At 44.0% G+C, this 15836-nt stretch overlaps 1 protein-coding gene across 1 annotated transcript in view; it reads right to left on the bottom strand.

Moving 5' to 3' along the window:
- The window catches only part of LOC115180921 (regulating synaptic membrane exocytosis protein 2), a gene marked incomplete in the record, with an annotated part of 190891 nt that overhangs the window by 121911 nt on the left and 53144 nt on the right, over window positions 1-15836 (bottom strand). Inside the window, 1 exon segment of the mRNA XM_029743071.1 lies at window positions 9194-9486. Within this exon segment, the coding sequence (XP_029598931.1) occupies window positions 9194-9486 (293 nt within the window).

Here is a 15836-nt window from a genome sequence, read left to right as displayed (position 1 = left end):
ACTCCAATATCTGTTTGAATATGTCCTAAATGGCACCCTATTCCCATTATACTGCACTACTTTTGACCAGAAGTGCACTACTTTTCACCAGAAGCAGAAAACCATCACATTTCTTAATATTTGTGACCAACAGTCAACTGCCAAGTGGGCAGAATATTGTCAATATTGTTCTCTGTCAATATTGTCAATATTAATATTTTTCTTACTGTGTGTCTGGGAGTAAAAAGAGCCCAACACAAGGTCGTAATGGGAGGGAGAGGACACAGGCTTAATGAGTTGTGTCTCTAACCCCACAGTGGCTACAGTACGGTAAAGGCTTGTTTGTCCCAGTGAAGGACTAGGGGGGACGCGGCCCATCAGGTACACCTTTACAAGGTCGACAGAGGAACAGGCGCGGAGGAAGAATGGGGTCGAGTGAAACACACCTTCTGTGTGTGTGTGTGTGTGTGTGTGTGTGTGTGTGTGTGTGTGTGTGTGTGTGTGTGTGTGTGTGTGTGTGGCTGCATGTACAGTATGTGGTGTGTGGAAAGCCTCTCTGTGGAGTGAATCACCCACTGGGCCTACAGTGCACCGGATAACACGACATACGGCCCACAATCCCTCTCTTCCCATCAGGAAGCCTGTTCCAGTGGGCAGAGAGGAACAGAGATGAGCAGAGAGGAACAGGGAGAGGGAGGAGCATAGAGAAACAGGGAGGTGCAGAGAGGTGAAGAGGGAGAAGCAGAGAGGAGAAGAGAGGAGCATAGAGGAACAGGGAGGTGCAGAGAGGTGCAGAGAGGGGGAAGTAGAGAAGAGAAGAGAGGAGAGGAGCATAGAGGAACAGGGAGGAGGAGGGAGGAGCAGAGAGGAGGAGGGAGGAGGAGGGAGGAACAGAGAGGAGGAGAGCAATGCAGAGAGGAGGGAGGAAAAGAGAGGAGCAGAGAGGAGGGAGAAGAAGAGAGGGAAAGAGAAGAGCAGAGAGGATGAGAGAAGAAAAGAGAGGAGCAGAGAGGAGGGAGGAGCAGAGAGGAAAAGAGAAGAGGAGGAGGGACGAGCAGAGAGGAGAAGAGAGGAGCAGAGAGATGCAAAGAGGAGTAGGGAGGAGCAAAGAGGAGAAGATGAGAAGAGAGGAGCAGAGAGGAGGAGATGGGAACAGAGAGGAGAAGAGAAGAGCAGGGAGAAGCAGAGAGGAAAAGAGAGGAGCAGGGAGGAGCAGAGAGGAGGAGGGAGGAGCAAGGAGGACAGGAAGGAGCAGGGAGGGGCAGATAGGATCAGAGAGGCAGAATTGCAGGATAGCAGAGAGAGTGGGAAGAGGACATCTGTTCCTCCCAGGGCAGCTCACCATGACTGACCCCTGGGTTATGGAACTGTTGGAAATACCGTCCAGACCTGCCTGGGTTCAAACAGCATTCGTTTTCCTTCAAATACAATGAGCATTTGATTGAACCTGTCTAGAGTTCCAGATGGGCAGGGTTTTATATGTTTGGGGCTATTCTGTTGGTTCCTTTTGCATCAGTCAAGCTCAATCGAGCGCAAGTAAATATTTGATAGAAAACAAATACTATTTGAACCCAGGTCTGGACTACAGAGTACCGACTCAGAATGACACAATGAGGGGACTAGAGGAACATATTTCTGCTGTATGAGATGCACTAGAAAAATGTGTGCAGGGTCTCTCTCTCTCGCTCCGTGTCAGTGGACTATGGAGAGAGGAAGGAGACACCGTGTGGTCATTAATGGAATTACAATAAATCAGCTGTGATGACACAAGCAAGCCAAGGCACAGAGAAAAAGGATTCACAAGCACAGCATAGAAGTGTAATCCAACAGCCAGTCTATTTTCTTATTCTTTATTTAAACATGTAGATCCCGATTGTGATCTATTTTGCGTACATTTTTGGAAGAAACAGTACAGTCTCCAACTTTCCCTTGTGACAACAGTGACATCATACAGCCAGGAAGATCTTTCCCAACATCTTCCTGTACTATCTGTACCTGGCTAAAACATACCTAGAGAACAGTTGGACAAAAGGTCTATCTAGTTATTGTGATGAGTTGCAGCCAAGGGCTTCTTCAGCATGTCTGGTTTCTGCTGCTTCAAAGGAAGACACAGTGAATGCAGTATTATAGTCATCATCAGTCAGTTCACCAGCTAGGGAATCCCTCTAGCTGAGTTTGACTTAAGGGGAAAGATGAAAGACACCAGTCATCCAGTGTGGGAGTATAGTGTGTGGGTGTGTGCTTGTACGTGTGTGTCTGTGTGTCAGTATTGTGCTTATGTGTAGTTGTGTGTGGGTGTATTTTAGTATATTTACGTGTGTGTGTGTGTGTGTGTTTGTTTGTCTGTGTCTGTGTGTTTGGGTGTGTCAATGCTGGACTTATTTTAGGTAGCGGTGTCCATGTGTCTTTCCTGCATCATGGGCCTCATGCGTACACATCTGTATGATCAAACTGTCTACCGTTCCCAAAAAATAAGTCATTTGCTAGGAGCCATAGCTTTTATGATTTTTATTTTACCCTACACTTTTCCCAGGCCCCGACCCTCACTCTCTCCAATACAACTCCAGAGGCATTTCAACCTAACCAACCACATGACACAGCTTGCTATAGGCAAGAGTGGGGTAAGTTGAGTCATTTTTTATTTATTTAGCACCACTATGTCAACGGAAATATAGAATTCTTTCTAACAAAGATATCTACATATATTTCAGGATGTTGTGTATCCCTTGAAATAATTAGAATTCATGTAAACGTAACAGTTTTGAAAACACAGCTTGTCCAAAAAAGTGGTCTCTTGGCACAACTTACCCTGGGTATGGGGTCAATTGAGCATAGGGACAGGGTAAATTGAGCCATCTTGGGGTAAGTGGGTGATAGTGTCCTGTAACAGTGGGGGATGGTGCTGGTAGGTCAAAGTTGAATTCATGGAATGGGGGTATGGAATATTGTACAGTGCATTCAGAAAGTATTCAGACCCCTTGACTTTTTCCACATTTTGATACGTTACAGCCTTTTTCTAAAATGGATTAAATTGTTTGATTGTTTCATCAATCTACACACAATACGCCATAATGACAAAGCAAAAACAGGTTTTTAGAAATGTTGTCAAATATAAAAAATATTTTAAAAACTGAAATATTACATTTACATAACTATTCAGACCATTTACTCAGTGCTTTGTTGAAGCACCTTTGGCAGCGATTACAGCCTCGAGTCTTCTTGGGTATGACGCTATAAACTTGGCACACCTGTATTTGGGGAGTTTTTCCCATTATTCTCTGCAGATCCTCTCAAGTTCTGTCAGATTGGATGGGGAGCGTTGCTGCACAGCTATTTTCAGGTCTCTCTAGAGATGTTAGATCAGGTTCAAGTCTGGGCTCTGGCTGGGCTACTCAAGGACATTCTGAGACTTGTCCCGAAGCCACTCCTGCGTTATCTTGGCTGTGTCCTTAGGGTTGTTGTCCTGTTGGAAGGTGAACCTTCGCCCCCAGTCTGAGGTCCTGAGCGCTCTGGAGCAGGTTTTCATCAAGGAGCTCTCTGTACTTAGCTCTGTTCATCTTTCCCTCGATCCTGACTTGTCTCACAGTCCCTGCCTCTGAAAAACATCCCCACAGCATAATGCTGCCACCACCATGCTTCACCGTAGGGATGGTGCCAGCTTTCCTCCAGACGTGATGCTTGGTATTCAGGCCAGAGAATCTTGTTTCTCATTGTCTGAGAGTCTTTTAGATGCCTTTTGGCAAACTCCAAGTGGGCTGTCATGTGCTTTTTACTGAGGGGTGGCTTTCGTCTTGCCACTCAACCATAAAGGCCTGATTGGTGGAGTGCTGCAGAGATGGTTGTCCTTCTGGAAGGTTCTCCCATCTCCACAGAGGCACTCTGGAGTTCTATCAGAGTGACCATTGGGTTGTTGGTCACCTCCCTGACCAAGGCCCTTCTCCCCTGATTGTTCAGTTTGTGTGTAGGTTGATGATGATTTTCTTTTATTGAATCCATTTTAGAATAAGGTTGTAATGTAACAAAATCTGGAAAAAGTCAAGGGGTCTGAATACTTTCCAAATATACTTTATATCTTAAATGTACAGTTGAAGTCAGAAGTTTACATAAACCTTAGCCAAATACATTTAAACTCAGTTTTTCACAATTCCTGACATTTAATCCTAGTAAAAATTCCCTGTCTTAGGTCAGTTAGGATCGACACTTTATTTTAAGAATGTGAAATGTCAGAATAATAGTAGAGAGAATGATTTATTTCAGCTTTTACATTCCCAGTGGGTCAGAAGTTTACATACACTCAATTAGTATTTGGTAGCATTGCCTTTAAATTGTTTAACTTGGGTCAAACATTACGGGCAGCCTTCCACAAGCTTCCCACAATAAGTTGGGTGAATTTTGGCCCATTCCTCCTGACAGAGCTGGTGTAACTTAGTCAGGTTTGTAGGTCTCCTTGCTTGCACACGCTTTTTCAGTTCTGCCCACAAATTTTCTATGGGATTGAGGTCAGGGCTTTGTGATGGCCACTCCAATACCTTGACTTTGCACTTTTCGCACCAAAGTACGTTCATCTCTAGGAGACAGAACGCGTCTCCTTCCTGAGCGGTATGATGGCTGCGTGGTCCCATGGTATTTATGCTTGCGTACTATTGTTTGTACAGATGAACGTGGTACCTTCAGGCATTTGGAAATTGCTCCCAAGGATGAACCAGACGTGTAGAGGTCTACCAAAAAAAAAATCTGAGGTTGTGGCAAATCTTTTTTGATTTTCCCATGATGTCAAGCAAAGGTAGGCCTTGAAATACATCCACAGGTACACCTCCAATTGACTCAAATGATGTCAATTAGCCTATCAGACACTTCTAAAGCCATGACATAATTTTCTGGAATTTTCCAAGCTGTTTAAAGGCACAGTCAACTTAGTGTAAACTTCTGACCCACTGGAATTGTGATACAGGGAATTGTAAGTGAAATAATCTGTCTGTAAACAATTGTTGGAAAAATTACTTGTGTCATGCATAAAGTAGATGTCCTAATCGACTTGCCAAAACTATAGATTGTTAACAAGAAATTTGTGGAGTGGTTGAAAAATGAGTTTTAATGACTCCAACCTAAGTGTATGTAAACTTATGTCATGACGTTGCCCTCTTTGGGTACAGCGAGCACGATCCCCCTCTCCATCTCTATACCCCTTTCACCAGGCTCTGTAAGAGAGGTCGTAAATTCCTGGAGGAGATCCTCTCCTCATGGCCACAGTTTTGAGAGAGAGTGAGTTTCATAGAGAGAACAAAGGAATTTCTTCCACCTCACAGAACTGGAGAAACGAACGACATTTATGTTCTGGAGAAGGTATAAAAGATCGGTGAAGAATTCAGCTACGAACTGGTCCGTTTGGTACAATTTTGTGAAACTCATGAGAGACAATACTGCCACATTACCATAACCATGTTTATAGAAGAGTCTCAGGTATGAGACTTACATCTAATGGTTGTATAAATAAATGAATAAGGATGAAGCTATTTGTGAGATGATGGGATGCTATGTAATGATGTTAATGTGAGAGAATTGTATTTCTGTTTAAAGTTTCACTAAGTCATTGGCACGCCCCCAGGGGCACAGACAGGACCTGGCGTCATGAGACAGCCTTTTTCTATGTCCCGAATAAAACCCCCACCTAGGTTTTCTATCACCAGACCAGCTTACCTCGATAACGAGAGGGCCAAGGTTTGAGAGGAGACCAGCTTACCTCGATAACGAGAGGGCCAAGGTTTGAGAGGAGACCAAGCTTACCTCAATTACGAGATGGCTAAAGGTTGCAGACCATGCAGTTGTCTTGCTGAACTTTTAAGCATACCACGTGGATAACCTGTTAGGGCTAGGGGGCAGTATTTACACGGCCGGATAAAAAACGTACCCGATTTAATCTGGTTACTACTCCTACCCAGTAACTACAATATGCATAACACCCTAAAGTTTCTAAAACTGTTTGAATGGTGTCTGTGAGTATAACAGAACTCATATGGCAGGCAAAAACCTGAGAAGATTCTGAACAGGAAGTGGCCTGTCTGACAAGATCTTGTACTTCTTGTCTCTGTTTATTGAAGACTGAGGATCTTTGCTGTAACGTGACACTTCCTACGGCTCCCATAGGCTCTCAGAGCCCGGGAAAAAGCTGAATGATGTCATTCCAGCCCCAGGCTGAAACACATTTATGCTTTTGGCAAGTGGCCGATAAGAGGATAATGGGCTTAGGCGCGTGCACGAGTCGATCCCGTGCTTTATTTTCTGTTGTCTATTTACCTAAACGCAGATTCCCGGTCGGAATATTATTGCTTTTTTACGAGAAAAATTGCATAAAAATTGATTTTAAACAGCGGTTGACATGCTTCGAAGTACGGTAATGGAATATTTTGAATTTTTTTGTCACGAAATGCGCCGTGCTCGTGACCCTTATTTACCATTCGGATAGTGTCTTGAACGCACGAACAAAACGCCGCTGTTTGAACATAACTATGGATTATTTGGGACCAAACCAACATTTGTTATTGAAGTAGAAGTCCTGGGAGTGCATTCTGACGAAGAACACCAAAGGTAATCAAACTTTTCTAATAGTAAATCAAGTTTGGTGAAGGCTAAACTTGCTGGGTGTCTAAATAGCTAGCCCTGTGATGCCGGGCTATCTACTTAGAATTTTGCAAAATGTGCTTTCACCAAAAAGCTATTTTAAAATCGGACATATCGAGTGCATAGAGGAGTTCTGTATCTATAATTCTTAAAACAATTGTTATGCTTTTTGTGAACGTTTATCGTGAGTAATTTAGTAAATTGTTAGTAAATTCGCCGGAAGTTTGCGGGGGGTATGCTAGTTCTGAACGTCACATGCTAATGTAAAAAGCTGGTTTTTGATATAAATATGAACTTGATTGAACAAAACATGCATGCATTGTATAACATAATGTCCTAGGTGTGTCATCTGATGAAGATTATCAAAGGTTAGTGCTGCATTTAGCTGTCTTCTGGGTTTTTGTGACATTATATGCTAGCTTGAAAAATGGGTGTCTGATTATTTCTGGCTGGGTACTCTGCTGACATAATCTAATGTTTTGCTTTCGTTTGTAAAGCCTTTTTGAAATCGGACAGTGTGGTTAGATTAACGAGAGTCTTGTCTTTAAAATGGTGTAAAATAGTCATATGTTTGAGAAATTGAAGTAATAGCATTTCTAAGGTATTTGAATAACGCGCCACAGGATTCCACTGGCTGTTACGTAGGTGGGACGATTTGGTGCCACCTACCCTAGAGAGGTTAAACTCTTAGACTATCGATACCGACAGAATAAGAACAAGTCTTTGATATTAATTACTAGTCTGCAGCTAGGAATTCGGTATCATTGAACGCGAAGACCGACAACCGCCGAAACATCTATCCTATAACGACATGAATGAATGTCACTCTGAACTATCCATTCTAACCAAGAGAGAGAGAGAGAGAGAGAGAGAGAGAGAGAGAGGGAGGACAGACTCTCCAACAGAAACAAACTTTTCAACAGAGATCTCGACGACACACTGAGCGTAAATATATATATTGATTGCAATTGTTCCCGAATGAGTTAGCGTTCATGTGCAAAGGATTAGCATTTCAATTGTTATAATATTCAACTCTGGAGTGTCTCCTCCGCTGACCCCCCACTCCCCTTTTGTCTAACAAGCCGCCATGCCGGTTTAGCCCACTAGGGCACATTCCTCTATCATTTCTTGTAACCATATCTACTGTTTGTTATGCATTTCTGTGAATTACCTAGTTAGTAAATAAATGATTTTAAGACAATTGATGTATGGATGACTCATAGTGAAGACTGGGTTTGTGCAGATAACCAACAATTTACGACATTTGGAATGAGACTAATGTGAGGTAAATAATAATTCATTAATTCAAAGACTAATTGATCAGATATTAAAATATCTGAAAGTTATATTAGGAAAATTATAACTTTGTAATCTGAATATTTTCTTTGGTGCCCTGACTTCCTAGTTAATTACAGTTACATGATTAATCAGTTTAATCGCGTAATAATAATTACAGAGAGTTATTTGATAAATAAGTCTTCAGTTTTAATGATGCCAAAGACACGACATTTATGACTTCAACTGTATGCCTAAATTGTTCAATATCACTTACCCTACCATTTCTTGACCAGTTGGTCTAGGACAGGGATGTTGTTTCGATGTGCCAATTCATAGACAAGTTCTCTGCATTTGAGGATACTAAGCCCATGAAACTGGTCCTCAAGATGTTTACTATGTTTAGCAAGCTCAGATTCCATGTCATCAGATAAGACCTTGTGTGCTTCTGCTAGTCTATCATTGCCTCTGTTTCGCACAGGTACATTTTCATGTTTTTTTTGTCCATGTACCTCTTCAGTGTCATTCAGTCTATTTGTTCATCCCGTGCCGCTGCTCAAATGAACCTCTTCCTTTATCTCACTTCCTTGGCTGCTCTTTCAAGAACTTCAAGGGGGGGCTAGACCCCTGCTTGTTTTACATTTGTGTACACAGGACATGATGATGTCTGCTCTGTAACAATAAAAATGCACTCCTGAGTTCATGCTATAGGCATGACACATTACAAAAATACTATGTATATTATTCTTAAAACGGACTAAATAGAATCAGAATTTGTATGGTGTATGGTGGCCCTTGGTTTAACTTACCCCAAAAAGGCAAACATTTTGACAATAATAGCCCACACAGTTAGAAGGATGCACTTTCATGCTAGGTTTAGGACCTCATATTGAAGCTTATGGAGACCCTAACTGACGTATAAAACCATCTTAAAACTATCTTATTTGGTTTAGATGCAAGCATCATGAAACCTATAACACAATAAATTCATTTGACTTTGTGAAAATCAGTTTTTTTTTTTACCTAACTTCCTTATCAATTTTCCATGTGGTTTCTTCCTTCACAGACTCCATGAAATGATGACCTCATACTAAATATTTGGTCACATTATTCATTTTGTGTATGGTTTCCTAGAAACAAGGGGTGGCTCAACTAACCCTTTGGCTCAACTTACCCCACTCTCCTCTAACAGGTTTCACTTTTAACAGAGAGTTTTCCTCCACAATAAAGATCAAAATGTTTAATCCAGCTCAAATCCCAGAGGGAATTGTTCAAATGTGTTTAACACACACAACCTTACACACACACACACTGGACTCACCTGTCTATGTCCTGTCCTGGACCTGAGTGCCTCAGCCCTGAGCCGTTGTTGAGGGAGCCTTGTCTGGGGAGCCCGGGAGGTCTGCTTCTGTCTGCTGCTACGTCCCCTGGGGGCCCCTGGTAGAGGAGATCCTGCTGCAGTTTGGCCTTCTTCTCCTGGGGGGCCTCCTCGTGACGTCGACCCCTGAGGCCCTCAGACCCGCCCCGTGGCCCTGCGGCGCTGCTGTAGAACCACGCCCCCGACTTGGTTAGGATTTCTTGTTGTTTTCGGCACAAGTTGCATACCCACATAACCTGTACACAGAGGAGAGAGCGGGTTAGATATCTGCAGTGGTGGGGATGGTGGTGGTGGTGGTGGGCTTACAGCAATGAACTACAATGAAAGGAGTCATGGAATGGATCAGCCCCTAGAGGAGACGTGCCAAGTATCATTAAAAAAAGGATACTTTGACATGCTAGATGTTGTAGGAAACACTGTAAATATACAGATGAGGATATGAATGATTTGATACTATTGCATACACATACAGTAGCCTTAGGGCAAGTGTTTAGGAGGAAGAGAATATTAGGATTGTTTGTAGGGCCATATCTAATTGAGGACATAATGTTGAGTTCACTGGACAGTCTGAGTATGATGAGGAATCTGAAGTTCATATGATCTACATCCCCCTCCATTCTCAGAAAAAAAGATTCCAAAAGTGTTCTTTTGCCGTCCCCATAGGAGAACCATTTTTGCTTCCATGTAGAACCATTTTTGCTTCCATGTAGAACCCTCTGTGGAAAACGGTTCTCAAACGGTTCTCCTATGGGGACAGCCAAAGAACTCTTTAAGGCTCTAGATAGTACATGTTTTTCTAAGAGTGTACATACTTACACCACTTGCTTATATGGGGTACCAGCCTTCAAAATAAAATCACTAGAATTGGTATCCCCATTCAAGTCAATGGGTTGGTAGTGTGTGGTTACAGAGTCATTAATGGTTGATTTTATTTCTATGGTACTAACTTTGTGGTGCACAATACTGTAAGTAACTGAATCTAAATAGGAAGCTAGCTGCAGCCCTACTGTTTAATACAGCTGTGTGTGTATAGCAGAGGGATGGAGAGAGACTGTGTTCAGCAGCTCTACAGAGGAAGTAGCACTAACTGTGATCTGCAGCCCCCTCCCTCCACATTAGCCTCATAAATCCAGGAGCCGACAAAAGCCCTGATCACTCCACCTCAGACGCAGCACCGCCGCCCTCAAAGCCCTGGCCTGCTTTGCAAATGGCACCCTATTCCCTACATAGTGCACAATGGCCCTGATCAAAAGGTAGTGCACCATATTTAGCATAGGGTGCCATTTGGGATGCATCCTGATCACTCCGCCTCAGACGCAGCTCATCCAGCCTCACTCTCCCCTAACAACCACCCTCCCTAGTCCGGAGGAGGAGCTATGCCTAGTGGAAAGGAGGAAATGGGCAGCCACCTGAGCTGCCTGGCGCCTCTCTCTCTCTCTGAGGGAGTATGGTGCAGGGCATCAAGGTCCATGAGGAACTCAGCCTGTAGGCTGATGGCCAGTGACTGACAGACTGACTGACAGCAGTGACGTACAGTAGACAGGCAGGCAGCTGCACTCAACCCAGCAGCAGTGTCCTCCAGCCGCTAGTTATAGCCTGACTCTGGCCCTGGTCCTGTAGTCAGAGCATTGAGCTGACTCAGTACTGGAGTGCATTACTGTGATTACTATGGGCTGGGTTGGGCTTACACAGCACACTACACAACCCTCCACTGACTTAGTGGCTGGCTGGCTAACTGGTTGGCTAACTGGCTGGCTAACTGGTTGGCTAACTGGCTGGCTAACTGGTTGGCTAACTGGCTGGCTAACTGGTTGGCTAACTGGCTGGCTAACTGGTTGGCTAACTGGCTGGCTAACTGGTTGGCTAACTGGTTGGCTAACTGGCTGGCTAACTGGCTGGGGGTCATATGCCTAGTTAAATAAAGGTAACTTATTATTTTTTTAATCATATTCGGAAGGCCATGGCATGACCAATGAGAGGTTGTCTCCTTACCACCCCAGACAATCAGATGTCTGAACCACCGGGGCGGGGGCTACACTCTACTTCCATACTTCTCAAGCACGCACGCATGCACACACACAAACACAACCTCCATACCAGTCACAAGCATGCGCACGCACACGCTACAACGCTACCTCCACACCAGGTCCCACTTCCTGTGCATTACTCCAATATCCCTCTGTGCTTAAAACTTCTTAGGGATAGCCCCCTTTTTTCAATTTTCGCCTACAACGACATACCCAAATCTAACTGCCTGTAGCATAGTCCCTGAAGCAAGGATATGCATATTCTTGATACCATTTGAAAGGAAACACTTTGAAGTTTGTGGAAATGTGAATTGAATGTAGGAGAATATAACACAATAGATCTAGTAGAAGAAAATACAACGAAAAAAAACAATAATTTCTTCTTCTTTTTTTCTACCACCATCTTTGAAATGCAACTATCCTTAAATAGCCCATCCAACCAACTACCTACCTCATCCCCATATTTGTTTTTTCTTTTTTTTCTGCTCTTTTGCACACCAGTATTTCTACTTGCACATCCTCATCCCTAAGAAGTGTTTTAACATAGCCCAGTTCTTTCCCAGATAGAGAGCGCCTTGTACATCAGCCAGCATGGCACGATGTGACCTACTTATTTACTGCTCACAAGTGCAATTTACATAGAGTCAGTTCTCCAATCTGCCAATAATAATGAACCACATTCTGAGCTTCAGAATGTACATGCAGAGGGCTCTTTTATCTCATCAGCACATACCTAATAGTACATTAGTATTCCAAAACAGACCAGGAAGACATACACACATAGGCCAAATGAATACTGAGCAGGGCATGCTAAGCCTAGCTCCGCCTCACACAGCGTTCCTATACAGGACTATATGGTATAGCATCTGGTCTGCACCTAAACATAACCTGGATGACTAATGCACTAAAAAGTGAAAATGGTGAAAAATATAAGCAGTGGTTGATCACAGTAGAGATGATTCAATGATAAGGTTTTAGGTCGAAGCCATACTCCTCAGTCATATAGAAGTGGTGTCAGCACACACACACTCACACAGCATGTGCTCTAACAGTCCGTCCAGTGATGCAGCAGAGAGCGTCAGTTTGGCCCACTCTGACAGACTACTGTTAGCATCTGTAATAGTCACTAAACCAAACACACATACACATACAAAATACACACACACACGCACACACACACACACACACACACACACACACACGCACACGCACACGCACACACACATACAGGTCAAGCAGCTGTACTGATTGCCAGAGGTGTGTTCACTGCAGCCAGACTGCAGTCCCTCCTCCCTCCTTCCCCACTGCCTAACTCTTCACGGCTGAGTGCAGTCAGGGGGACGGGTGTGGGGGAGGAAGGGGAGAGGAAGGGACAGCCCCCCCCAGGCTGGGCCATTTCTCCCTGTGTTTGCACATTTCATAGTCATTGAACCTGCACCCAAATATAGAACATTAAAAAACCTAGTGCTCCAAACATAGGGGAGGAATAGAAATGGCATATGTAGCCCACTAAATGTCCCAGCAAACAAGGGACGTCCTGAGGACATTCGGCGACGTTCCCATTAGGTCCCTTAAGGGTTTTGGCGCAACGTTATCCCACTGATGTTCTGAGAACATTCTAAGACCGTTGCATGATAGTCCCAAGGGAACGTTCTCTGGGGGACCGATGTCTAGTTCCCTGTACGTTCCCAGGACATCACTGACGATCATGTCAGGACCTTTTTAGGGCGTTCTCAGGACTTTTATTTTACCAGTCCTTAGGATATTGAATAATGGTCCCAAGGGAATGTTCTCTGGGGGACCTTTTTACAATGTTCTTGGGACATTGTGTCATGGTCTCCTGAATGTTCTTGGGACGTTGTGTCATGGTCCCCTGGAGGTTTTGGCTAGTTCGCGGTTTGTCCAGGGAACGTCCCAAAGACGTTTTTAGGACGTTCTTTGGATGTTGTGTCATGGTCCCCTGAAGCTTTTGTCTAGTTCCCGGTTTGTCCCTGGAAAGTAATGAAATGGTATGGGGTTTTAAGGTATGTTTAACATGTTAACCCTCGCAAGGCTGCTGGCCCAGAAGGCATCCCTAGCCACGTCCTCAGAGCATGCGCAGACCAGCTGGCTGGTGTGTTTACAGGCATATTTAATCGCTCCCTATCCCAGTCTGTTGTCCCCACATGCTTCAAGATGGCTGCCATTGTTCCTGTACCCAAGAAGGCAAAGATAACTGAACTAAATGACTACCACCCTGTAGCACTCACTTCTATCATCATTAAGTGCTTTGAGAGGCTAGTCAAGGATCATATCACCGCCACCTTACCGGCCACCCTAGACCCACTTCAGTTTGCATACCACCCCAACAGGTCCACAGATAACGCAATCGCCATCACTCTGCACACTCCCCTATCCCATCTGGACAGAAGAATACCTATGTAAGAAGGGTGTGTGCTCAGCCCTCTGCTGTACTCCCTGTTCACCCACGACTGCGTGGCCATGCACACCTCCAACTCAATCATCAAGTGTGCAGACAACACAACACTATTGGGCATGATTACCAACAACGACGACAGCCTACAGGGAGGAGGTGAGGGCACTCGGAGTGTGGTGTCAGGAAAATAACCTCACACTCAACGTCAACAAAACAAAGGAGATGATCGTGGACTTCAGGAAACTGCAGAGGGAGCACCCCCCTATCCACATCGAAGGGACAGCAGTGGAGAAGGTGGAACGTTTTAAGTCCCTGGGTGTACACATCACAGACAAACTGAAATGGTCCACCCACACAGACAGTGTGGTGAAGAAGGCGCAACAGAGCCTCTTCATCCTCAGGAGGCTGAAGAAATTTGGCTTGTCACCCAAAACCCTGATAAACTTTTACAGATGCACAATCGAGAGCATCCTGTCGGGCTGTATCACCGCCTGGTACGGCAACTGCACTGACCTCAACCACAAGGCTCTCCAGAGGGTGGTGTGGTTTGCACAACGGGTGGTGTGGTCTGCACAACGGTTGCATCACTGGGGGCAAACTACCTGCCCTCCAGGACACCTACACCACCCGATGTCACAGGAAGGCCAAAAAGATCATCAATAACAACAACCACCCGAGCCATTGCCTGTTCACACCGCTACCATCCAGAAGGCGAGGTCAGTACGGGTGCATCAAAGCGGGGACAGAGAGATTGAGAAACAGCTTCTATCTCAAGGCCATCAGACTGCTAAACAGCCATCACTAACTCAGAGAGGCTGCTGCCTACATTGAGACCCAATCACTGGACACTTTAATAAAGATCACTAGTCACTTTAAACAATGCCACTTTAAATAATGCCACTTTAATAATGTTTACCTATCTTACATTACTCATATCACATTTTATATACTGTACTTTATACCATCTACTGCACCTTGCCTATGCCGCTCGGCCATCGCTCATCCATATACTTATATGTACATATTCTCATTCACCCCTTTAGATTTGTGTGTATTAGTTAGTTGTTGGGGAATTCTTAGATGACTTGATAGATATTACTGCACTGTTGGAACTAGAAGCACAAGCATTTCGCTACACTCGCATTAACATCTGCTAACCATGTGTATGTGACCAATAAAAAAAAGATTTTGATTTGAAGTGGTACGCTGTTCAGCTAAAATAGTGTAAAAATCTTTACTCAGCGAGATACCTAGTCAGTTGCACAACTGCAAGCCTTCAACCGAAATGTGTCCTCTGAAACAGAGAGGTGTGGAGGGGCGGCCTTAACTGACATCCTCTTCAGTTTTGCTCAAGAGCAGAACTGCAGATTTTTCCATCTTACCAGTTTGGCCATTCAGACCAGCGACCTTTCGGTTACTGATGTGTGCTGGAGCATAGGTACTGTATGCTACTGATGTTTTGTATTAGGTTACGATGGGTCCCATCAAGCTGTTTAGACTGATATGTCATTTGTTATCTGATGTTTTTTCATTTAAACTCAAGGTGGGTTCATACATCCTTATCATCTTTCGCATTTGGTCCCATACAAAGATATTATACTCCATATTTTATTCCATCTATTTACTCCATCTAATCCATCTGGACTTGAATCAATGACTTCTATTTAAGATGTGCATGCCTAGAGTTCAGACAACCTCGTGTGTTGCAAATCTCTACAGAAAAACACTGCTATAGCCTTTTTCAAGGGTGGTGCTGTGGTGGTGCTTTCGATGACCAATCTAGTGTATGTTCATCACTTTCTAAGAGACGATTTACAGCATTGACTGAAACTCCTTTAAGATGGAGAGCAGCCTTCAGCTATCCCAGTTTGTGCTGAGCTGTGTTTAGCTGTCAAGCCTGTGGCGCTAGACTACATCAAAGTAAAATGGGAGGAGACAATCACCTCTTTCTGATGCATATGTTCCAGTAGCCAATACTCAGTCAATGAGCGCTCTCTTGTGGCCAAGAAGCAGCACTACACTACAACAGCATCCTACCAAAACAATTGAGGGGAGCATGATATTATCAAACTTCAAAGCTATAGGACAATGAAAATACCATGGTGACCATTTTTAACTATTAAGAGAATTACTTGAGTACAAA

This window comes from Salmo trutta, chromosome 3 (assembly GCF_901001165.1).
Source record: "Salmo trutta chromosome 3, fSalTru1.1, whole genome shotgun sequence".
Taxonomy (NCBI): Eukaryota; Metazoa; Chordata; class Actinopteri; order Salmoniformes; family Salmonidae; genus Salmo; species Salmo trutta.
The sequence above is the reverse complement of the archived record's forward strand: the minus strand, read 5'-3'. Positions and strand labels throughout refer to the sequence as shown.